The sequence below is a fragment of the Bombina bombina genome, chromosome 5 (genome assembly GCF_027579735.1).
Source record: "Bombina bombina isolate aBomBom1 chromosome 5, aBomBom1.pri, whole genome shotgun sequence".
NCBI lineage: Eukaryota > Metazoa > Chordata > Amphibia > Anura > Bombinatoridae > Bombina > Bombina bombina.
In genome coordinates, this window is record NC_069503.1 from 179,805,851 (window position 1) to 179,831,372 (window position 25,522).

A 25,522-nucleotide genomic window follows, 5' to 3' on the forward strand; every position below is an offset into this window, starting at 1 on the left:
TGAAGAACACGGCAAGCATTTAGAAGTTTTGATAACCTGGACTCCGTCAGGTAAATTTTCATTTCTACAGAATCTATAAGAGTCCCTAAGAAGGAGACTCTTGTGAGTGGGGATAGAGAACTCTTTTCCTCGTTCACTTTCCACCCGTGCGACCTCAGAAATGCCAGAACTATCTCTGTATGAGACTTGGCAACTTGAAAGCTTGACGCCTGTATCAGGATGTCGTCTAGATACGGAGCCATCGCTATGCCTCGCGGTCTTAGAACCGCCAGAAGTGAGCCCAGAACCTTTGTAAAGATTCTAGGGGCTGTAGCCAACCCGAAGGGAAGAGCTACAAATTGCTAATGCCTGTCTAGAAAGGCAAACCTTAGAAACCGATGATGATCTTTGTGAATCGGTATGTGAAGGTAGGCATCCTTTAAGTCCACTGTGGTCATGTACTGACCCTCTTGGATCATGGGTAGGATGGTCCGAATAGTTTCCATTTGAAAGATGGAACTCTGAGGAATTTGTTTAAGATCTTTAGATCCAAAATTGGTCTGAAGGTTCCCTCTTTTTTGGGAACCACAAACAGATTCGAATAAAAACCCTGTCCTTGTTCCGTCCGCGGAACTGGATGTATCACTCCCATAACTAGGAGGTCTTGCACACAGCGTAGGAATGCCTCTTTCTTTATCTGATTTGCAGATAGCCTTGAAAGATGAAATCTCCCTTGTGGAGGGGAAGCTTTGAAGTCCAGAAGATATCCCTGAGATATGATCTCCAACGCCCAGGGATCCTGAACATCTCTTGCCCACGCCTGGGCGAAGAGAGAAAGTCTGCCCCCTACTAGATCCGTCGCCGGATAGGGGGCCATTCCTTCATGCTTAGAGGCAGCAGCAGGCTTTCTGGCCTGCTTGCCTTTGTTCCAGGACTGGTTAGGTTTCCAGGCCTGCTTAGATTGAGCAAAAGTTCCCTCTTGTTTTGAAGCGGAGGAAGTTGATGCTGCACCTGCCTTGAAATTTCGAAAGGCACGAAAATTAGACTGTTTGGCCTTTGCTTTGGCCCTGTCCTGAGGGTGTGACCCTTACCTCCAGTAATGTCAGCAATAATTTCCTTCAAACCAGGCCCGAATAAGGTCTGCCCCTTGAAAGGAATGTTGAGTAATTTAGACTTCGAAGTCACGTCAGCTGACCAGGATTTAAGCCATAGCGAATCCGGAATTCTTAGCCGTTAGTTTAGTCAAATGAACAATGGCATCAGAAACAAATGAGTTAGCTAGCTTAAGTGTTCTAAGCTTGTCAATTTCAGTCAATGGAGCTGTATGGATGGCCTCTTCCAGGGCCTCAAACCAGAATGCCGCCGCGGCCGTGACAGGCGCAATGCATGCAAGGGGCTGTAAAATAAAACCTTGTTGAATAAACATTTTCTTAAGGTAACCCTCCAATTTTTTATCCATTGGATCTGAAAAAGCACAACTGTCCTCAACCGGGATAGTAGTACGCTTTGCTAAAGTAGAAACTGCTCCCTCCACCTTAGGGACCGTCTGCCATAAGTCCCGTGTAGTGGCGTCTATTGGAAAAAAATTTCTAAATATAGGAGGTGGGGAAAAAGGCTCCCCCGGTCTATCCCACTCCTTGCTAATAATTTCTGTAAGCCTTTTAGGTATAGGAAAAACATCAGTACACACCGGTACCGCATAGTATTTATCCAGCCTACACAATTTCTCTGGTACTGCAACTGTGTTACAGTCATTCAGAGCAGCTAATACCTCCCCAAGCAACACACGGAGGTTCTCAAGCTTAAATTTAAAATTAGAAATCTCTGAATCAGGTTTCCCCGAATCAGAGATGTCACCCACAGACTGAAGCTCTCCGTCCTCATGATCTGCATATTGTGACGCAGTATCAGACATGGCCCTTACAGCATCTGCGCACTCTGTATTTCTCCTAACCCCAGAGCAATCGCGCTTGCCTCTTAATTCAGGCAACCTGGATAATACCTCTGACAGGGTATTATTCATGATTGCAGCCATGACTGCACCTTTAAGAAACACAAATTTTGTCAAAATTTGAAATAACAGTGAAAAAAGGAAGTTACACTAACGAAATTTGTACAGTGTATGTAACAAGTTAGCAGAGCATTGCACCCACTTGCAAATGGATGATTAACCCCTTAATACCCAAAATGGAATAATAAAAGACAAAAAAAATTTTTTTTTTTTTTTTTCAAACAGTCACAACTGCCACAGCTCTACTGTGGCTTTTTACCTTCCTCAAAAACGACTTTGAAGCCTTTTGAGCCCTCCAGAGATGTCCTGGATCATGCAGAGGGAAACTGAATGTCTCTGTCAGTATTTTTATCTGCACAGAAAAGCACTAAAAAAGGCCCCTCCCACTCATATTACAACAGTGGAAAGCCTAAGGAAACTGTTACTAGGCAAAATTCAAGCCAGCAATGTGGGAAAAAAACTAGGCTCCAATAAGTTTTATCACCAAATACATATAAAAACGATTAAACATGCCAGCAAACGTTTTATATTACATTTTTATAAGAGTATGCATCTCTATTAATAAGCCTGATACCAGTAGCTATCACTGCATTTAAGGCTTTACTTACATTAGTTCGGTATCAGCAGCATTTTCTAGCAAATTCCATCCCTAGAAAAATATTAACTGCACATACCTTATTGCAGGAAAACATGCACGCCATTCCCTCTCTGAAGTTACCTCACTCCTCAGAATATGTGAGAACAGCCATGGATCTTAGTTACTTCTGCTAAGATCATAGAAAACGCAGGCAGATTCTTCTTCTAAATACTGCCTGAGATAAACAGTACACTCCGGCACCATTTAAAAATAACAAACTTTTGATTGAAGAATAAATTAAGTATAAAACACCACACTCCTCTTACGACCTCCATCTTGGTTGAGGCTTGCAAGAGAATGACTGGATATGACAGTTAGGGGAGGAGCTATATAGCAGCTCTGCTGTGGGTGATCCTCTTGTAACTTCCTGTTGGGAAGGAGAATATCCCATAAGTAATGGATGATCCGTGGACTGGATACACATAACAAGAGAAAACAGCATTTAAACGTTTATTAGACTGAACGTCAATAGGACTGGTTACCTCAATATCCAAAGTAATTAACACTTCTTTTAATAAAGAACGCATATACTCTATTTTAAATAAATAAGTAGATTTGTCAGTGTCAATGTCTGAGGAAGGATCTTCTGAATCAGATAGATCCTCATCAGAAGAGGATAAATTATTATGTTTCTGGTCATTTGAAATTTCATCAGCTAAATGAGAAGTTTTAAAAGACCTTTTACGTTTATTAGAAGGTGGAAATGCAGACAAAGCCTTCAGAATAGAATCAGATACAAATTCTTTAAAATTTACAGGTATATCATGTACATTAGAAGTTGAAGGAACTGCAACTGGCAATGTACTATTACTGATGGAAACACTATCTGCATGTAAAAGTTTATCATGACAACTATTACAAATGACATTTGGTGGAATAATTTCTACACTTTTACAACAAATGCAGTTAGCTTTGGTAGAACCGATGTCAGGCAGCAATGTTCCAGCAGAAACTTATGAGACAGTATCAGATTGGGACATCTTGGTCAATGTAAGAGAATAAACAACATATAAAGCAAAATTATCTATTTCCTTATATGACAGTTTCAGGAATGGGAAAAAATGCAAAAGCATAGGCCTCTGATAGAGAAAAAAGCAAGAGGCAAACATCAATGGGGTATTGAAATAATGCAAAAACATTGGCGCCAAGTATGACGCACAACGTAACGTAAACTTTTTTGGCGCCAAAAATAACCGGAAATGACACACTCGCGTCACTAATGACACCGCCGTGTGAAAGGTCTCGGCGTCACGTATGACGCCGGAAATGACGAAGTTGCGTCATAAATGTCTTTTTCCGCGCCAAAAAAAAATTTGCGCCAAGAATGACGCAATAAAGTTTAGCATTTGATGCAACCACGGGCCTAATACCCGCAATAGCAAGAAAGTAGTCAATTGAAAAAAAGACTAAACTCCAGGTGAGAAAAAAATTTCTTAAAATGTTTAAATTCCCCAAATATGAAACTGACAGTCTGCTGAAGGAAATACATGAACCTGACTCATGGCAAATATAAGTACAATACATATATTTAGAACTTTATATAAATGCATAAAGTGCCAAACCATAGCTGAGGTGTCTTAAGTAATAAAAAACATACTTACCAAAAGACACCCATCCACATATAGCAGCCAAACCAGTACTAAAACAGTTATTAGTAGAGGTAATGGTAAATTGAGAGTATATCGTCGATCTGAAAAGGGAGGTAGGAGATGAATCTCTACGACCGATAACAGAGAACCCATGATAGATCCCCGTTAGAGAAATCATTGTATTCAATAGGTGATATTCCCTTCACATCCCTCTGACATTCGCTGTACTCTGAGAGGAATCGGGCTTCAACAATGCTGAGAAGCGCATATCAACGCACAAACTTACTTCACCACCTCCATAGGAGGCAAAGTTTGTAAAACTGAATTGTGGGTGTGGTGAGGGGTGTATTTATAGGCATTTTGAGGTTTGGGAAACATTGCCCCTCCTGGTAAGATTGTATATCCCATATGTCACTAGCTCATGGACTCTTGCCAATTACATGAAAGAAAGTAGTATATTGTAGATCCATACCGGGAGGTAAAAGACAAATCCCTGCAACCAATTATGGAAGGTTTATGAAAAATTTCACACGAGGTGTAAAAAGAATCACAAACCAGTCCATATAATCCATATAAATCCCTTTTTGCTAGTCCAAGAGCACTGTACTCTGATGGAAAACCAGCCCTCAATATAGACTGAAAACCCCTCTCTCTGATGAATCAAATGCACATCTCAATTCTTCAACTACCTCCAGCAGAGGCAAAGACTGAGGTATGTGTGAGGGGTTTTATATGGCTCTTAGGATTTGGGAATCTTTGCCTCCTACTAGTGGTACAGAAGAGTAATTCCCAGGAGTAATGGATCACTCTCACCACCTGTATGACAGAAAACTAATTATTTCAACTTTAAACTCCAGAATGTTGTGTTGGGAGCTACTGCGCATACACACAAAACAAAAGAAAGTGTTTCAATATTATCTGGAGGAATACTGTAGGCAAAAAGCTTGACACTACTACTGTTTTCACATAAGCACAATATAGGTATCTAGAACCATCTCCACTCCAATTTTTACCACACATACACACTCACATATATATTTTTTTCAAACCCAAAAATTGACCCATTCATTTAAAACTTCACATAATGGAGGGATTCAATGAAATGAAATGGACACTGTAGTTCAAAATTTTCTGACATTCATATGAAAGGGCAACAACAAATTTTGCTTTTACATTTCAATTACAACTATAGCTGTATCAGTTGTGTCCGTCCTACTAATGCTCATTGGCATTAAAGTTACTTACTACTATAGCTCAATGGCAAATATAACAGCACTATGCAAATAAGCTTTAGAAGCAAGTTTTTCTGCCAACATGATTCTTAATAGTTTATGGTTGGGTATAACATATATGGTACTGTTAAACAAAAGAATGATTAGCATGATACCTATTGATAAATCAATTTATTCACTTTATAGATTTAAAAAGTCAAGTCACACTATTCCCTTGAAATCTTATCTTTGCTATTTGAGTAGCAAAGATTTTTATAAAGACCAAGTGGCAAGATTGACTACAGAACCGCAAACTAGTAATACAAATCTGATGAACATGGAGCATCTGTATAAATGCAAAGAACAACCCAAAAAATATATAAACTATCTTAGAACAGACCAAAAGGCTCACAACTTAACTGGATACCAAGAGATCTAGGATAGTAGGAATCTAGGAGGTGGGAACCTGTTAAAATGTCTTTACTGTACCTGTAAGAAACCACTATGTTTACAGCCATAAATATAAAAAGATTCTAAAGCAATACATATATAAAAAGACTAGAGAGACAAAAAATGCAGTCCTTTGTTCAGAGACAGATGCATAGCATATAAGAATAGGATACATCAACTCCATTTGACAATCTGACACTCATTAAAACTATACACAAAGAACACAAATGCCATGTGCTACTCTGTTTCTTATGGGTAGTGAGGCTAGGCAACATCACACCAAATGACTGTAAGCCATACTCAGTGCCAAGACTATTTTTTGAGCCACCAATGGAGCCGGGATTTATAAAGCCTGTGTATACAGAAAAAGGAGGTGGTCGGGACTCAGCAAGGTCTGGCGCATAAAGACAACTTTTCTATACTGACAATACAGAAGTCTTATATGTTTAGTTCCATTGAAGGGATTCGGTTTTCCAAAGGACACATTTACCATACAAGCGTAACAAAAACATAAATTATGCTTACCAGATAACTCATTTTCTTCTGTACAGGGAGAGTCCACAGCTGCATTCCTTACTTGTGGGAAATACTGAACCTTGCCACCAGGAGGAGGCAAAGACACCCCAGCCAAAGGCATAAATACTCATCGAACAGTCATTCTGCCAAGGGAACAAGGAACAGTAGGAGAAATATCAGGGTGAAAAAAGTGCCAGAAGAATAAATTAAAATTTAGGGCTGCCCATTGAAGAACACGAGCGGGAGCTGTGGACTCTCCCTGTACAGAAGGAAAGGAAATGATCTGGTAAGCATAATTTATCTTTTACTTCTTAATACAGGGATAGTCCACAGCTGCATACCTTACTTGTGTGAAATTATACCCAAGCTCCAGAGGACACTGAATGCTAACGGTAGGGTAAAAAAAGAGAGGCGGCGCCTAATCTGAGGGGGGCACCACAGCCTGCAAAACCTTTTTCCCCAAAGGCTGCTTCAGCAGAAGCAAAAAACAAACTTGTAAAATTTGGAAAAAGTATGTAAGGAGGACCAGGTAGCCGCCTTACAAATCTGATCCATAGAGGCCTCATTTTTGAAAGCCAAGAGGAAGCCACTGTTCTCGTAGAATGAGCCGTAATCCTCTGAGGAGGCTTAAGACCCGCTGACTCATATGCTAAGCGGATGATACTCCTCAACCAAAAAGATAAGGAAGTCGAAGAGGCCCTCTGACCCCTACGCTTCCCAGAATAGATAACAAGCAAAGAAGAAGTTTGTCTAAATTCCTTCATAGCCTGAAGATAGAACTTTAAGGCACGAACCCCATCCAGATTATGCAGTAAACATTCCTTCCATGAAGGAGGATTAGGAAATAAGGAAGGAAGCATAATTTCTTGATTGATGTTGTGATTTGACACAACCTTAGGAAGATATCCTAACTTAGTTTGTAGAACAGCCTTATTAGCATGGAACACCAGATAAGGAGGGTCACATTGCAAGGCAGCAATCTCAGAGACTCTGCACGCAGAAGCAATAGCTTGTAGAAAAAGAAACTTCCAAGACAACAACTTAATGTGAACCTCATGCATAGGCTCAAACACTGTCCCGTTGCAAACTTTAAGAACAAGATTTAAACGCCAAGGAGGAGTATTAGATCTCAACACCGGCCTGATCCTAATCAGAACCTTAACAAAAGTAGGTACATCTGGAAGCTCAGCGAGCCTCCTGTGCAGTAAAACACACAGAGCCTAATCTGTCCCTTCAAGGAACTAGCTGAGAGGCCCTTCTCCAGTACATCCTGGAGAAAAGAAAGAATCCTGGCAACCCATACTTTGTGCCAGGACAAACCACACTCTTCACACCAGAAAAAGTAGGTCCTCCACACTTTATGATAGATGCGACAAGTAACCGGCTTACGAGCTTGAATGAGAGTATCACTAACACTCTCATAAATCCCTCTCTTGGCTAAGACTAAGCGTTCAATCTCCACGCAGTCAGCCTCAGAGAATCTAGATCTTGATGAAAAAAGGGGCCTTGTTCCAGCAGATCCCTGCGACAAGTTAACCTCCAAGGAGGAGATAACAACCCCACTATATCCTTCGCAGCCACGATGGAGAAATCAGTATCACTAATGCCTGCTCTTGTATGATTCGAGCTACCACTCGAGAAAGGAGTGGAAATGGCAGGAAAAGAGAAATTAGAATGAACCTCCAAGGCACTGCTAATGCATTTATTAGCTCTGCCTGAGGATCCCTGGACCTCAACCCATATCTGGGTAGCTTAGTATTGAGACGGAATGCCATGAGATCTATCTCCAGGGTTCCCCACCTCTTGCATATCTCCGAAAACACTTCGGGATGGAGAGACCATTCCCCTGAAAGGATTGTCTGCCGAGAAAATTGGTTTCCTAAATATACACACCCGGAATGTGGATCGCTGGCAGCGAAAACTTGTGGGTCTCCGACCACTCCAGAATCCGAGATACTTCCCTCATTGCTAGGGAGCTTCTCGTTCCCCCCTGATGGTTGATGTAAGCCACTGAGGTTATATTGTCTGATTGCAATTAGATAAATTGGGACAAACCCAGTAGGGCCAAGCCTTTAGAGCATTGAATATTGCCCGAAGGTCTAGAATGTTGAACGGGAAGGAGCTGCTCTCCTGCGTCCACAGACCCTGTGCCTTCTTGGCGCCCAAAACAGCTCCCCATCCTGACAGTCTTGCGTCTGTAGTCACAGTCACCCAGGATGGTCTTATTAAGAATGTCCCTCGGGACAGGTGATCCAGACAGAGCCACCAAGAGAGCGATTCTCTCGACTGGTTGATCAGAGAAATCTGCTGAGACAGATCCAAATGATCGCCGTTCAAGTGCCTCTGCATGCACAGACGCCTAAGGTGGAACCTGGCAAAGAGAACGATGCCCATGCTGGACACCATGAGACCAATCACCTCCATACACTGAGCCACAGATGGCCTTAAGGAAGTCTGGAGGGCAAGACATGTTGAAGCTAGCTCGCAACTTCTCTGGTCTGTTAGAAATATTCTAATGTCTATGGAATCTATTCTCGTGCCCAGGAATTCCACCCTGGTGCGTGGAATTAGAATTCTTTTCTCTATTTACCTTCCCTCCATGGAATCGAAAAAGACAGAGAAGAGATTCTGAATGGTCTTCAGCCAGGCAAAACGATGGTGCTTGTACCAGAATATCGTCCAAGTAGGGATCTACTGCTACACCCCGGGTTCTGGCGACTGCTAGAAGAGCCCCTAGAACCTTCATAAAAATTCTTGGAGCAGTAGCTGGACCAAACAGAAGAGCAATGAACTGGAAGTGCTGGTCTAGGAACGCAAACCTGAGGAACTAGAAGTGTTCTCTGTTGATTGGAAGGTGAAGGAATGCCTACTTCAGATCTATAGTAGTCATAAACTGCCCTTCCTGAATTAAGGGAGGATGGAACTTACTGTACCCATCTTGACTAGGGGACATTTAGAAATTTGTTTAAGCACTAGGTCCAGAACTGGATGGAAAGTTCCCTCCTTCTTTGGGACCAAAAAAATGTTTGATAGTTTCCCAAACCTCTTTCTGCGATAGGTACTGGGAAAATGACTCCAAAGGAGGACAGATCCCCTTACCCACCCCCCAGAAAGGCTTCCCTCTTTCCTAGTCTTGAAGACGGGTTGAGAGGTTGAATCTGCCCATGGGTGGATGAGATCTGAACCTATCTTGTAATCCTGAGCTATGACCTCCAGGACCTAATGATCCTGCATGTCCCTGAACCAAGCCTCTGAAAGAGCGACAGTCTGCCCCCTACACGATCCAAAATAGGACCGGGGGCTAACCCTTCATGCGGACTTAGTCTCGGCGGGCTTCTTGCTCTGCTTGGATCTTTTCCAGGACTGAGTTAGCTTCCAAGAACTTTTGGTTTGCTCTGGTTTAGCAGAGGCCTCCGACGCTAGGCTTTTATCAGAACTAATTGAACGAAAATACAAACTTTGTCCCTTAGATTTGTTCTCCTTATCTTATGGTATGAAGGCACCTTTGGCCCCTGAAACTGTGGAGATAGTCAAACAAACTCGTTCCCTTAAAGGAGAGGCAAAGAGACTAGACTTAGAAGTGATATCTGTCAGCCTGAACAGAAAACCTGAAGTCTTAGCCTTAGGCTAATTAATCTGTGTAATAACGGCACAGATAAAAGAATTAGTAACCCAGAAGGCCGTAACTCTTTCCTGAAAATTGTAGAGGGAACCCTCCACCTCGATCAGTTTTGAGAAGGAGATGCACCAAAAGGTAGCTGCTCCAGCAACTGCGGCGACAAGCGCCGCCAGTAAAAGAAAATATCCCCTAGGTTAAAATACCCTCTTTAACAGAGTTTCCATCCTTATATCTGACGGCTCTATGAACGACGAACTGTCCTCACATGGGCTAGTATTACGTGTGGCAAGCGTAAAAATAGAGCCAACCAAGTATGGATAGGAAAAAGAAAACCCACCCTCAGAGAGCCCAGAACCGGGATCCTAAAAAGGCAGACGACGGGGAAGAGGAATCTAATCCTGTCCCACTCGTCCTTAATAATGATTGCCATCAAATGTAGGACCCAGAGGTTCATCTGGCAGCTCAGCCTTCGAAACCTCTAATGTATTTAAAACCTCCTTTAGTAGAAAGCATAAGCGTTCTGTCCTAAATCTAAAAACTGGATCCTCCACAGGCGGAGGATAATAGGCACTGATGCAAACAAACTGAAGACGATCCAAGCAACGTCCGGAAGTGAACCCGGCAGTAAAGGTGATCCAATGTCTCCAAGGAAATGGAGTGCCGTAGCCATGGCGAAAACAAGCCACTATGACAAGGCGGAGGATAATAGGCAGTAGACTCCAACTCTGAAGTTTCAGAGAGAACCTCATCCTTGGATAACCGATCAGATATATCCAACAAATTACATGATGCCCCCTTCAGCAGGAGTGCAAGAGATTTAACCTTTCGCTTAGCAGTGCGAAGGAAAGCACTAAATGCTGCAGAAACTGCCGTATGAAACTGCGCAGTAACGTCTGGTGAAAAAAAGCCCCCCTCCAGATGGAGGATTAGCAGTGCAACGGGAAGCTGCATGTGTATAAAAAGATGCATGTAGGGTGTGCACCTCACTGAACGAAGACTCCTCAGAAGTGGGCGGCTCAGAGGTATCAAACATGTCAACCTTATTTGATATAATCCCCTTATCAAAAGGCATATGGAACATAATTGAGAGGGCAGATATTACAGAACTCCCTCACAATACAAACAGGCATTACTCTAATGAATCAGAATCCTCCATAGCCAAAGTGTGATAAGCAGACTACAGAAAAAAATAACTTTTAAATTAAAAAATTGCACCTTTATACTCCCCAATGGCTGGGGCACTCACCATCTCCTATGACCCAGACAGAACAGAGATAAAACTCCTCTCTGGTAGTAACTCTGTCAATGGAAGCCTTGACCATTCCGGTCACATGGTGCGCATTTCAGGACCGTCCCTGCTATGAGAAAAAGCGCACCAAGCTATTAAGCTACGCTACCTTCAAAGACAAAGTGAAACCTGTATGTTCCATCTCAGCCTATGAGCCCATAAACATCTTACATATAAAGCAGCATAAAAACAAATAAAGCATATATGATTAAACACAACTGTTCATAATCCCCCTCAGGAGATATTAACCCTTGATTCCATATAGAATTTTGTAATATATTTAAACTATCTTACCAGAATCTAAGCCTTCGATCAGAAACACGGTCCTTCAAGTTTGACAGATTGTAGCAGCGCTTCTGACATGGACTTGAGTGAAAAAAAGCAGGCAACAAAACTCGTCAATGCTGATTGCTTTGGAACTATTAATGAGTCTGAATGGTTTTGCAGAAAGACTCTCCCTGCATCTCCAGGCTCTAACTTTCATCAATGCTCTCACTAGAGGCTGACAAGACTACTTAAAACTCCAGTCCCATCTCGAAGGGTACTACCCTCCATAAGGAACTACTCTATGAAATCTTCTGACACTTCTCTGCCAATCTCCTGTGACAAAAGGCAAAGAATGACTGGGGAATGAGGGACGTGGGGGAGGTATTTAAGCCTTTGACTGGGGTATCTTTGCCTCCTCCTGGTGGCCAGGTTCTTATTTTTCACAAGTAAGGAATGCAGCTGTGGACTCTCCCTGTATTAAGAAGGAAATGGGCTATGAACAAATGCAACAAGTGGTTTGCATGCATCAGTTAGAAGAGTTTATGCGATTTGAAGGAAAACAGTCTGTTGGGAGTGTATTTGGATATGAGAGCAGAGACTATTGAGGGCTACATATTATTAAAAATAAATTGCAGTACAATTTTTTGGACTAAAATGTTGTTTTTAAAACTGCCTAGGTTCACTCAAAGAAGGAGGGAGTAGTTTCACAATGTGATTGACCCCTTTTTCATAAACCAGCATTCAGCTATAAACCCTGTGCTCATAAATTCTACAACTACATTAGCTTTGTGTTCTTTAAAGGTGGATTATCAACTTTGCAGCTCTTGACAAGCAAAAGCAAAATTTGCAATAACAGTGAGGACACTCACTGGGGGTCTTGCAAGACTATGAAAGGTTTCTGAAATATTTCACACGAGGTGTAAAAAGAATCACAAACCATAGAGAGATTTGCAAAGAGGGCAAGGGAAAGTAGAAGTGATGAAAACAAGGTGGGCAGCAAAGTAAAAGTGGCGAAGTGGTTGGTGGGGGTAATAGTGATATAGTCCATTATGGAGAGAAGATTGAAGGTAAGACTTTTTGCAGTAACGTTGCGGGTGAATGGCATAGTTTTGGAAACTTTCATAGAAGAAATGTAAAGTTTGCCGACATCTCTGAAGTTAAATGTGATGCCGTTGAAGTGGACATAATCTAATTGATGAATTTGTAATCAGAAGATATTAATAGGTATACGTGGCACATAGCAAGAGTGACAGTGAAAACTGAATTTGCTAGACAAATGAGGAGACATAAAACTTGGTACCATACTGTGTACCATGTAGCTGCATGTGCATTGTGCTCAAATTACACCTACCTACCAATAGGCCAAATTGTACACAGGTGCTGTAGAGCCCTAATATGCCATTAAAGGGACAGTAAAGTAAAAATTAAACTTTCATGATTCAGAAGTAAATTAGAGAGTTTTTTAAAAACATAAATTATGCTTACCTGATAATTAGATTTCCATCGTGGGGAGGAGAGTCCACGGCTTCATTCATTATTTATGGGAATTAAGAACCTGCCCACCAGGAGGAGGCAAAGACACTCCAGCCAAAGGCTTAAATACTCCTCCCACTCCCCTCATCCCCCAGTCATTCTGTCGAGGAAACAAGGAATTTTTTGAAGGCCCAAGATGAAGCCACTGCTCTAGTGGAATGAGCCGTAATCCTCTGAGCTGCTGTAATATATTATAAAACTTTAAAAATTGCTTTATTCTCCAATTAATCAATACATTGTAGTTTAAATGGTGCTTTACTGTAACTGCCTAATAGAAAATTAATTTCAGTTAAAAAATGACCTGCAAAAAATTAAAAAAAAAATTCTCCTCTGGGCCTTCACCTTGTGCCAAGGATATCCATGTCTCATGCACCAGGACAAGTAAACTCTCCACACCTCATGGTAGATGCGTCGAGTGACTGGCTTCCTCGCCTGAACTAGAGTATAAATCACGGTTTCAGAAAAACCTCTTTTGGCTAAGACTAAGAGTTCAATCTCCAAGCAGTCAGTCTCAGAGAATCTAGATTCTGATGTTGAAAAGGACCCTGTTCCAGCAGGTCCCTGCGACAGGGTAACCTCCACGGCGGAGAGGATGACATTTCCACCAGATCCGCAAACCACGTCCTCCACGGAGCAATCAGAAAGGATGACGCTCTCTTCTGCTTTATGCGTGCCACTATACGAGGTAGAAGTGGTAACGGAGGGAAAATGTACATTAGACTCAGCTATAAGCTCCCCTTGGGGGTCCCTCGACCTCGATCCGTATCGGGGAAGTTTGCAATTTAATCGGGACACCATTAGATCGATCTCTGGTGTCCCCCATCTGAGACAAGTCTCTGCAAACACCTCGGGGTGAAGAGACCATTCTCCCAGATGAAATGTTTGCCTGCTCAGAAAGTCTGCTTCCCAGTTGTCCATTCCAGGGATGTGGATCGCTGAGAGCGAAGAGCCGGGGGTCTCCGCACACTCCAGAATCCGAGACACCTCCCTCATTGCTAGGGAGCTACTCGTATTTATCGGAAGAGGAGACTCCAGATGAGACAATTTTCCCTGTGCCATCCTGGCACCCCAAACAGCTCCCCATCCTGTCAGACTCGTGTCCGTGGTCACAATTTCCCAGGACGGCTTTAAGAAGGATGTCCCCATGAACAACTGGACTGGACGGATCCACCAAGAGAGGGAAGACAGAGTCCGCGCATCCATGGATATCAGCTGTGACAGATCAGAATAATCGTCGTTCCACTGCCTCAACATGCACAGATGGAGGTTTGAGATGAAATCTTGCGAATGGAATGACATCTATGCTGGAGGCCATGAGCCCAATCACCTCCATACACTGAGCCACTGAGGGACTCCTTGAGGACTGAAGGGCAAGACAGGCGGACTTAATCTTCCTGCGTCGCTGATCTGTGAGAAATATCTTCATGCACACAGAGTCTAGTATTGTGCCAAGAAACTCCACCCTGGTGCTGGGAACCAGGGAGCTCTTCCCAGAGTTGATCTTCCAACCGTGAGATTGAATTAACAGAAGCAGAGCCCTTGAGTTGACTTCTGCCAGATGAAAGGATGGCACCTGATCCAGAATATCTTCCAGGTAAGGCGCCACCGCAATACCCCTGGATCTGGCCACTGCAAGCAGTGCCCCCAGAACCTTCGTGAAGACTCTCTGAGCCGTCGCCAGACCGAAGGGAAGGGCCACAAATTGAAAATGTTAGTCCTACTTCTTTGGAACCACAAACAGATTTGAATAGTACCCTAGACCACTTTCTGCATGGGGTACTGGTATGATAACGCCTAGAGATGATAGATCCCTCACACACTCTAGGAAGGCCTCTCTTTTTTCCGGCCTTGAAGACAGGTTTGAAACAAGGAATTTGCCCATGGGCAGAAGGACCCTAACCCTATTCTGTAACCCTGGGCAAAAACCTCCAGAACCCAAGGGTCCAGAACATCCTGCAAGCAGGCGTCGGAGAAAAGAGACAATCTGCCCCCTACTTGGTCCGTAAACCTGTCAGGGGCCGCCCCTTCATGCCGATTTGTTTTTGGGGGCTTCTTGTTCTGCTTGGACTTGTTCCAAGCCTGAGCAGGCTTCCAGGCTCCCTTAGGTGGGTCCGCAGCGGGCTGCTGGAGTTGGGCCTTGTCCACACGAAAGGGATGAAAATTAGAACCCTTAGGCTTAGCCTTCTTATCCTGGGGAAGGAAGGCACCCTTGCCTCCGAAACCGTGGATATAATAGAGTCCAGGCCTGGACCGAACAAAATCTTACCTTGAAAGGCAGGGACAGTAACCTCAGCTTAGAAGTCATGTCTGCCGACCAAGATTTTAGCCACAGCGCCCTTTGTGCTAAAACAGAAAAACCTGACACCTTAATCTGCATATTGGCGTCGCAAATGAAAGAATTGGCAACCTTCGGTGCCTTAATCCTTTCCTGAACTTCTTCGAAAGAGGGCGAGCCCTCAATCATCTTGCACAGAGCATCACACCAATATAACGCCGCTCCGGTAACCGCGGCGACGGCCGCTGCCGGTTGAAAAACCAATCCTGTGTGTTAAAACATTTTTCTTAACATGTTTTCCAACTTTTTATCCATGGGCTTCTTGAATGACGAACTATCCTCTAAAGGAATAGTCGTACGCTTAGCGAGAGTGGAGATAGCCCCATCCACCTTGGGAATGGTTCCCCACAGCTGGGCCTCCGGAACGGGGAAAAGCTTTTTAAAATTAGAAGGAGAAAAGGATAAACCTAATCACTCCCATTCATTCTTTATGATATTTGCCATCTTTACAGGAACCGGGAAGGTCTGTGGCACCACCCTGTCCTCATACACCCTTAGGAATGGAAGGTGGCTCCAGAACCTCCAGAGTAGCAAGCATTTGCTTCAGCTAAAGCTCAAATTCTCAATTTTAAACCTATAGCCAGGCTCCTGCACCGGAGGTTTAGATGACACAGACTCTGAACCAGAAGGACCCCCCTCCGAAGCATTGGAGTGGGCCTCATTGTTATACCACTCTGCAGGAGTTTCCAACCTAGATGAATTCTCTAGCTGCTCTGGGAAGCTCTACGCTTGCGCTTAGCTGAATACAGTAAAGCATGGATCACTTTAGAGACTGCAGTTTGAAGTTGGTCCGCAAAATCTGGCGGCCAGCAAATCTCACTCAAAGGGGTAACAGTCGGACCCCTGGGGCGCTGCATGAGGAACAGGGGACGCAATTAGGGAACGCACCTCACAGGACGGAGAGCCCTCAAGGTATGTGGAACATAGTTGTTCAGGCTGGTCTACCGGAACCTCACAATAAACACAGGTAAAAGACTTGGATAAAGAGGGAATACCCTCCAATGCGTCAGAATCCTCCATAGATTTTATCTTAATTAGCAAAATTAAGAACAGGAACCTTTATAACCGCCAATGGCCAGGGCACTCACCACCTCCTCGGACCCGGGAAACCGCTTGGTCTCCTCCATTGCAGATCAGACCGGAAGTGAAGCCCTAACAGGACCGCCCCTGCCTAAAGTAGAAAACGCGCCAAAGGAGAAAACGCGCCCAAAAAAAAAAAGGCGTGCAAAAACTCCCAGAAATGAACCTGTCAGTTCCACCACATTGCCAGAGCCTTATCCCGCATATAACGCAGCAATGACACAAAGAATATCATGTAGGGGAGTGGGGGAGGTATTTAAAGGGACAGTCTAGGCAAAAATAAACTTTCATGATTCAGATAGAGCATGTAATTTTAAACAATTTTCCAATTTACTTTTATCACCAATTTTGCTTTGTTCTCTTGGTATTCTTAGATGAAAGCTTAACCTAGGAGGTTCATATGCTAATTTCTTAGACCTTGAAGCCCACCTCTTTCAGATTGCATTTTAACAGTTTTTCACCACTAGAGGGTGTTAGTTCACATATTTCATATAGATAACACTGTGCTCGTGCATGTGAAGTAATCTGGGAGCAGGCACTGATTGGCTAGACTGCAAGTCTGTCAAAAGAACTAAAAAAAGGGGCAGTTTGCAGAGGCTTAGATACAAGATAATCACGGAGGTTAAAAGTATATTATTATAACTGTGTTGGTTATGCAAAACTGGGAAATGGGTAATAAAGGGATTATCTATCTTTTAAAACAATAAAAATTCTGGTGTAGACTGTCCCTTTAAGCCTTTGGCTGGGGTGTCTTTGCCTCCTCCTGGTGGGCAGGTTCTTAATTCCCATAAGTAATGAATGAAGCCATTGACTCTCCTCCCGTTTGGATGGAAATTGCATGCTCAATCTGAATCATGGGTAGATGAGTTACAATATGTGTTTTAAACTTGTATGATTGTACAGTGATCCAATAAAGAGAAGGTATGAAGGTTTATTCAGTTAACACCCTTTGTAGCATGTACTTTTGTATCTAATTTTGAATATACTCATACATAACTTAGGGGTAAAGCACTTTCTTTTTTGTTACACATATTGTAACTTATCTTCACGTGAGTCTCCCTAGTGCGGTGTTACCCCCCTATAGGTGCCACTGACTTTATTTGAACCACATTACTTGGCATCCTTAGGTTATAATAAATCTGTACAACCCTATCCACATTTCCTTTTTTTCAATCTGAATCATGAAAGTTTAAGTTTGACTTTATTGTCCCTTCAAAGGGACAGTAAACTCAAAAATGTTTATTGTTTAAAAAGATAGATAATCCCTTTATTACCCATTCCCCAGTTTTGCACAGAAAACATAATTATATTAATACACTTTTTACCATTGTGATTACCTTGTATATAATCCTCTTCTGACAGCCCCCTGATCATATGACTTTTTATTTATTATCTATTGACTTGCATGTAAGCCAATTAGTGCTGTGTTATGTACAACCCATGGGCGTGAGGACAATGTTATCTATATGAGTCACATGAACTAGCGTTGCCCTTTTGTGAAAATGTAATCAAAAAGTCTGTAATAAGAGGATGTCTTTAGTGGCTTAGAAATAGGAAGAACTTTAGAGGCTAAAAGGTTATAAAGTATATTAAGAAAAACAATGTTGGTTGTACAAAGCTGGAGAATGGGTAGTAAAGGTATTATCTATCTTTTTAAACAAACATTTTTGTGTGAACTGTCCCTTCAAGTTCCATGTCCCTTTAAGTTTCATGTCCCTTTAAAGCCTAGCAACAAGTATATCAGCTTAGTTTAACTTTTAAAATGCATAATTAAAATTATTTGTGATTTCAACTACAAGATAACTGCATTTGTTATCTCACATTTTAAACCTGATTATGGCACATAGAATGAAAAGAAAGTCCTTCAAAGAATTCTTATACTGCTCTTTATAAAAAAACTTACCAGTTCACTGCCACTCTTATACTTATTTCCTCTGTGAAGTGTCTTTCCTTGCTTGTGTGGTATATACCTATCTCCACTCTAAGATTCTTCTCTGCACTTTCTAGCTCTTTAGACTGTCTGCAAATTAACTACAGTTCAGTGATTTTAAATCATGATGGTTATACATACAACTCAGCTACCATGGAATAAAGACTATAATGTGAATGCATTATAGACTATCTAGCAAAGTTTAAGTTCAAAAAGAACTTACAAACTTGCCATGCATATTCACTATGTATTTTCCTGCTTTTTTCCTTGTAATTTACTTTGGCAAACTGTGCTTTTCATGCTCCCTACAGCAGGACAAAAGCCCTGTAGTGCAGTGTAGTATGGTCTCTAAGAGACCAAGAACACAAATACTTACTAAACTTTTTCAGGGATGCTAGCGCTGGTATGCTTTGTAATTGTAAACATTTGCCCATAATACAGTATTTAAAAGTATCTTTAGATTTTCCCATTGCAATGCTAACCTGGTGACAATATACAAAGCATACATAAAAACTGACTTGTAATACTAAAAATCATTTGTAAAAATTAAAGCTCAATAAAACACAAATGATTTTTATGCATAAATACCTAAAATTCCCTTTAAATAAAAGTGTTTCAGGAAGGAGGAACAGGATTTAAAAGAACATAAATAAGAGGTAAGTACAGTTACATTAATTCAAAGGCACACAACGAAAGTTAATAAACATTACATAGAGAAAGCAGCATTCAAAGAAAAGCCATGTGAGATCAAAATACTCAGTCATTTTGCTTGTTAATGCTGCTAGGCGCAGAGAATAAGTTTTGCATCATGTAGTAAGTAAATAAGCAACCTGTTACATATATTTCAGTGAGGACGTCTAAATCCTAGTCTACTACACTTGCCCTACAAGTGAAAGGGTAAGGTGACACAAATAAAAATACAAATTATTTACCACTTTGATGCTCCAAAATGCACTGCCGAGAAGCTGTCTGGATTTAAAAATGTCCCAACCTTCTGAGCAATCTGGGGACCAGGAAGGTGGGCTCACTGTATTATTGGTACTCCAAGCCCCCTAAGATATGGCAGGTGAAAAAATATATGTATAAACTCAGCAACAGAAAAATCCAAAGCCAGCAACAAAAGGGGTTAGAGCAGTGGTTCTTAAACCCTGAGTTAAGTCCCAAAGCTGGGTTACCACACTAATGAGTTGGTGACAGAGCAGCTTGGAGGCACATCCTATCTGTCACGACTCCATGTAAACATGCTCACAGTGGCTGATTTAAAGGGGCAGTCAACAATAAAATTGTTATTGTTTTAAAAAGTTAGATAACGCCTTTACTACCCATTCCCCAGCTTTGCACAACCAATAGTAATATTAATATACTTTAAAACATTTAAATTTCTGCCTGTTTCTAAGCTACTAAAGACAGCCTCTTATCACATGCTTTTTAATTTGCTTTTCACAACAGGAGACTGCTAGTTCATGTGGGCCATATAGATAACATTGTGCTTACGCCCGTGGGTTCTAAACAACACAGTTAAAATGCAAGTCAATAGATAATAATTTTAAAAAAGTCATGTGATTAAGGGGCTGTCAGAAAAGGTTTAGATACAAGGTAATCAGAGTTTAAAAGTATATTAATATAACCATGTTGGCTGTGCAAAACTGGGGAATGGGTAATAACAGAATTTATGCTTACCTGATAAATTACTTTCTCCAACGGTGTGTCCGGTCCACGGCGTCATCCTTACTTGTGGGATATTCTCTTCCCCAACAGGAAATGGCAAAGAGTCCCAGCAAAGCTGGTCACATGATCCCTCCTAGGCTCCGCCCACCCCAGTCATTCGACCGACGGACAGGAGGAAATATATATAGGAGAAACCATATGATACCGTGGTGACTGTAGTTAGAGAAAATAATTCATCAGACCTGATTAAAAAACCAGGGCGGGCCGTGGACCGGACACACCGTTGGAGACAGTAATTTATCAGGTAAGCATAAATTCTGTTTTCTCCAACATTGGTGTGTCCGGTCCACGGCGTCATCCTTACTTGTGGGAACCAATACCAAAGCTTTAGGACACGGATGAAGGGAGGGAGCAAATCAGGTCACCTAAATGGAAGGCACCACGGCTTGCAAAACCTTTCTCCCAAAAATAGCCTCCGAAGAAGCAAAAGTATCAAATATGTAAAATTTGGCAAAAGTGTGCAGTGAAGACCAAGTCGCTGCCTTACATATCTGTTCAACAGAAGCCTCGTTCTTGAAGGCCCATGTGGAAGCCACAGCCCTAGTGGAGTGAGCTGTGATTCTTTCAGGAGGCTGCCGTCCGGCAGTCTCATAAGCCAATCGGATAATGCTTTTAAGCCAAAAGGAAAGAGAGGTAGAAGTCGCTTTTTGACCTCTCCTTTTACCAGAATAAACAACAAACAAGGAAGATGTTTGTCTGAAATCTTTAGTAGCCTCTAAATAGAATTTTAGAGCACGGACTACGTCCAAATTGTGTAACAAACGTTCCTTCTTTGAAACTGGATTCGGACACAAAGAAGGTACAACTATCTCCTGGTTAATATTTTTGTTGGAAACAACTTTCGGAAGAAAACCAGGCTTAGTACGCAAAACCACCTTATCTGCATGGAACACCAGATAGGGCGGAGAACACTGCAGAGCAGATAACTCTGAAACTCTTCTAGCAGAAGAAATTGCAACCAAAAACAAAACTTTCCAAGATAATAACTTAATATCTACGGAATGTAAGGGTTCAAACGGAACCCCTTGAAGAACTGAAAGAACTAGATTTAGACTCCAGGGAGGAGTCAAAGGTCTGTAAACAGGCTTGATCCTAACCAGAGCCTGAACAAATGCTTGAACATCTGGCACAGCTGCCAGTCTTTTGTGAAGTAAAACAGATAAAGCAGAGATCTGTCCCTTCAGAGAACTTGCAGATAATCCTTTCTCCAAACCTTCTTGTAGAAAGGATAGAATCTTAGGAATTTTTATCTTGTTCCATGGGAATCCTTTAGATTCACACCAACAGATATATTTTTTCCATATTTTATTGTAAATTTTTCTAGTTACAGGCTTTCTAGCCTGAATCAGAGTATCTATTACAGAATCTGAAAACCCACGCTTTGATAAAATCAAGCATTCAATCTCCAAGCCGTCAGTTGGAGGGAAACCAGATTCGGATGTTCGAATGGACCCTGAACAAGAAGGTCCTGTCTCAAAGGTAGCTTCCATGGTGGAGCCGATGACATATTGACCAGGTCTGCATACCAAGTCCTGCGTGGCCACGCAGGAGCTATCAAGATCACCGAGGCCCTCTCCTGATTGATCCTGGCTACCAGCCTGGGGATGAGAGGAAACGGTGGGAATACATAAGCTAGGTTGAAGGTCCAAGGTGCTACTAGTGCATCTACTAGGGTCGCCTTGGGATCCCTGGATCTGGACCCGTAGCAAGGAACCTTGAAGTTCTGACGAGACGCCATCAGATCGATGTCTGAAATGCCCCATAATTGAGTTATTTGGGCAAAGATTTCCGGATGGAGTTCCCACTCCCCCGGATGGAATGTCTGACGACTCAGAAAATCCGCTTCCCAATTTTCCACTCCTGGGATGTGGATCGCAGACAAGTGGCAGGAGTGATCCTCCGCCCATTGAATTATCTTGGTCACTTCTTTCATCGCCAGGGAACTCCTTGTTCCCCCCTGATGATTGATATATGCAACGGTCGTCATGTTGTCTGACTGAAACCTTATGAATTTGGCCTTTGCTTTTTGAGGCCAAGCTCTGAGAGCATTGAATATCGCTCTCAGTTCCAGAATGTTTATCGGGAGAAGAGACTCTTCCCGAGACCATAGACCCTGAGCTTTCAGGGATTCCCAGACCGCGCCCCAGCCCACTAGGCTGGCGTCGGTCGTGACAATGACCCACTCTGGTCTGCGGAAGCTCATTCCCTGTGACAGATTGTCCAGGGTCAGCCACCAACGGAGTGAATCTCTGGTCTTTTGATCTACTTGAATCGTCGGAGACAAGTCTGTATAATCCCCATTCCACTGTCTGAGCATGCACAGTTGTAATGGTCTTAGATGAATTCGTGCAAAAGGAACTATGTCCATTGTTGCAACCATCAATCCTATTACTTCCATGCACTGCGCTATGGAAGGACGAGGAACAGAATGAAGTACTTGACAAGAGCTTAGAAGTTTTGATTTTCTGACCTCTGTCAGAAAAATCCTCATTTCTAAGGAATCTATTATTGTTCCCAAGAAGCGAACTCTTGTTGACGGGGACAGAGAACTTTTTTCTTTGTTCACCTTCCATCCGTGAGATCTGAGAAAGGCTAGGACGATGTCCGTATGAGCCTTTGCTTTTGACAGGGACGATGCTTGAATCAGGATGTCGTCCAAGTAAGGTACTACTGCAATGCCCCTTGGTCTTAGAACCGCTAGAAGGGACCCTAGTACCTTTGTGAAAATCCTTGGAGCAGTGGCTAATCCAAATGGAAGTGCCACAAACTGGTAATGCTTGTCCAGAAAAGCGAACCTTAGGAACTGATGATGTTCCTTGTGGATAGGAATATGTAGGTACGCATCCTTTAAATCCACGGTAGTCATAAATTGATTTTCCTGGATAGTAGGTAGGATCGTTCGAATAGTTTCCATTTTGAACGATGGTACCCTGAGAAATTTGTTTAGGATCTTTAGATCCAAAATTGGTCTGAATGTTCCCTCTTTTTTGGGAACTATGAACAGATTGGAATAAAATCCCATTCCTTGTTCTCTTATTGGAACTGGATGTATCACTCCCATCTTTAACAGGTCTTCTACACAATGTAAGAATGCCTGTCTCTTTATTTGGTTTGAAGATAATTGAGACCTGTGGAACCTTCCCCTTGGGGGTAGTTCCTTGAATTCCAGGAGATAACCTTGAGAAACTATTTCTAGCGCCCAAGGATCCTGAACATCTCTTGCCCAAGCCTGAGCAAAGAGAGAAAGTCTGCCCCCCACTAGATCCGGTCCCGGATCGGGGGCTATCCCTTCATGCTGTTTTGGTAGCAGTGGTAGGCTTCTTGGTCTGCTTACCCTTGTTCCAGCCTTGCATTGGTTTCCAGGCTGGTTTGGGTTGTTAAGTATTACCCTCTTGCTTAGAGGATACAGAATTAGAGACTGGTCCATTTCTGCGAAAGGGACGAAAATTAGGCTTATTATTAGCCTTAAAAGACCTATCCTGTGGGAGGGCGTGGCCCTTTCCCCCAGTGATGTCTGAAATAATCTCTTTCAAATCAGGTCCAAATAATGTTTTACCTTTGAAAGGAATGTTAAGCAATTTTGTCTTGGAAGACACATCCGCTGACCAAGACTTTAGCCAAAGCACTCTGCGCGCCACGACACCAAACCCTGAATTTTTCGCCGCTAATCTAGCTAATTGCAAAGCGGCATCTAAAACAAAAGAGTTAGCCAATTTAAGTGCTTGAACTCTGTCCATAACCTCCTCATACGAAGATTCTTTACTGAGCGATTTTTCTAGTTCCTCGAACCAGAAACACGCTGCCGTAGTGACAGGAACAATGCATGAAATTGGTTGTAGAAGGTAACCTTGCTGTACAAAAATCTTTTTAAGCAAACCCTCTAATTTCTTATCCATAGGATCTTTGAAAGCACAACTATCTTCGATAGGAATAGTAGTGCGTTTGTTTAGAGTAGAAACCGCCCCCTCGACCTTGGGGACTGTCTGCCATAAGTCCTTTCTGGGGTCGACTATAGGAAATAATTTCTTAAATATAGGGGGGGGGGGGGGAACAAAAGGTATGCCGGGCCTTTCCCACTCTTTATTTACTATGTCCACCACCCGCTTGGGTATAGGAAAAGCGTCGGGGGGCACCGGAACCTCTAGGAACTTGTCCATCTTACATAATTTCTCTGGAATGACCAAATTGTCACAATCATCCAGAGTAGATAACACCTCCTTAAGCAGTGCGCGGAGATGTTCTAATTTAAATTTAAATGTCACAACATCAGGTTCAGCTTGATGAGAAATTTTTCCTGAATCTGAAATTTCTCCATCAGACAAAACCTCCCTCATGGCCCCTTGAGATTGGTGTGAGGGTATGACAGAACAATTATCATCAGCGTCCTCTTGCTCTTCAGTGTTTAAAACAGAGCAATCGCGCTTTCTCTGATAAGTAGGCATTTTGGATAAAAGATTTGCTATGGAGTTATCCATTACAGCCGTTAATTGTTGCATGGTAATAAGTATTGGCGCACTAGATGTACTAGGGGCCTCCTGTGTGGGCATAACTGGTGTAGACACAGTAGGGGATGATGTAGTATCATGTTTACTCCCCTCATTTGAGGAATCATCTTGGGCAATATCATTATCTGTTGCAATACTATCCTTACTTTGTTTGGACACTATGGCACAATTATCACATAAATTTAAATGAGGAGACACATTGGCTTTCATACATATAGAACATAGCTTATCTGATGGTACAGACATGTTAAACAGGCTTAAACTTGTCAACAAAGCACAAAAAACGTTTTAAAATAAAACCGTTACTGTCACTTTAAATTTCAAACTGAAAACACTTTATTACTGAATATGTGAAAAAGTATGAAGGAATTGTTCAAAATTCACCAAAATTTCACCACAGTGTCTTAAAACATTAAAAGTATTGCACACCAAATTTCAGAGCTTTAACCGGAGCCGTTTTTACATTTAACCCCTATACAGTCCCAGAATGAGGCTCTGTCTATAACTAGAAAGGCCCCCATCTGAAAAAGGTGTCCAACACAGTGCCTGCCGTTTTTCTAAACGTTCCCCAAGATTATAATACCAATAATTAGTTAGAATCTGCATAATATGCCTAGTAAAGCAATTGTTTTAGCCCAGAAAAATGTCTACCAATTTTTAAGCCCTTTTTGAAGCCCTTTATTCTTTTATGTTTAACTAAGAAAATGGCTTACTGGTCCCCATGAGGGGAAATGACAGCCTTCCAGCATTACATGGTCTTGTTAGAAATATGGCTAGTCATACCTTAAGCAGAAAAGACTGCTAACTGTTTCCCCCAACTGAAGTTACTTCATCTCAACAGTCC

General features: G+C 42.2%; 1 protein-coding gene across 2 annotated transcripts in view; it reads right to left on the reverse strand.

Moving 5' to 3' along the window:
* Window positions 1-25,522, reverse strand: part of KMT2C (lysine methyltransferase 2C) — a 418,185-nt gene that overhangs the window by 386,468 nt on the left and 6,195 nt on the right. For both annotated transcript variants that reach the window (XM_053713806.1, XM_053713804.1), the window contains exon 2: window positions 19,378-19,497. In XM_053713806.1, the coding sequence (XP_053569781.1) occupies window positions 19,378-19,497 (120 nt within the window). The remainder of the gene's footprint in view (window positions 1-19,377; window positions 19,498-25,522) is intronic.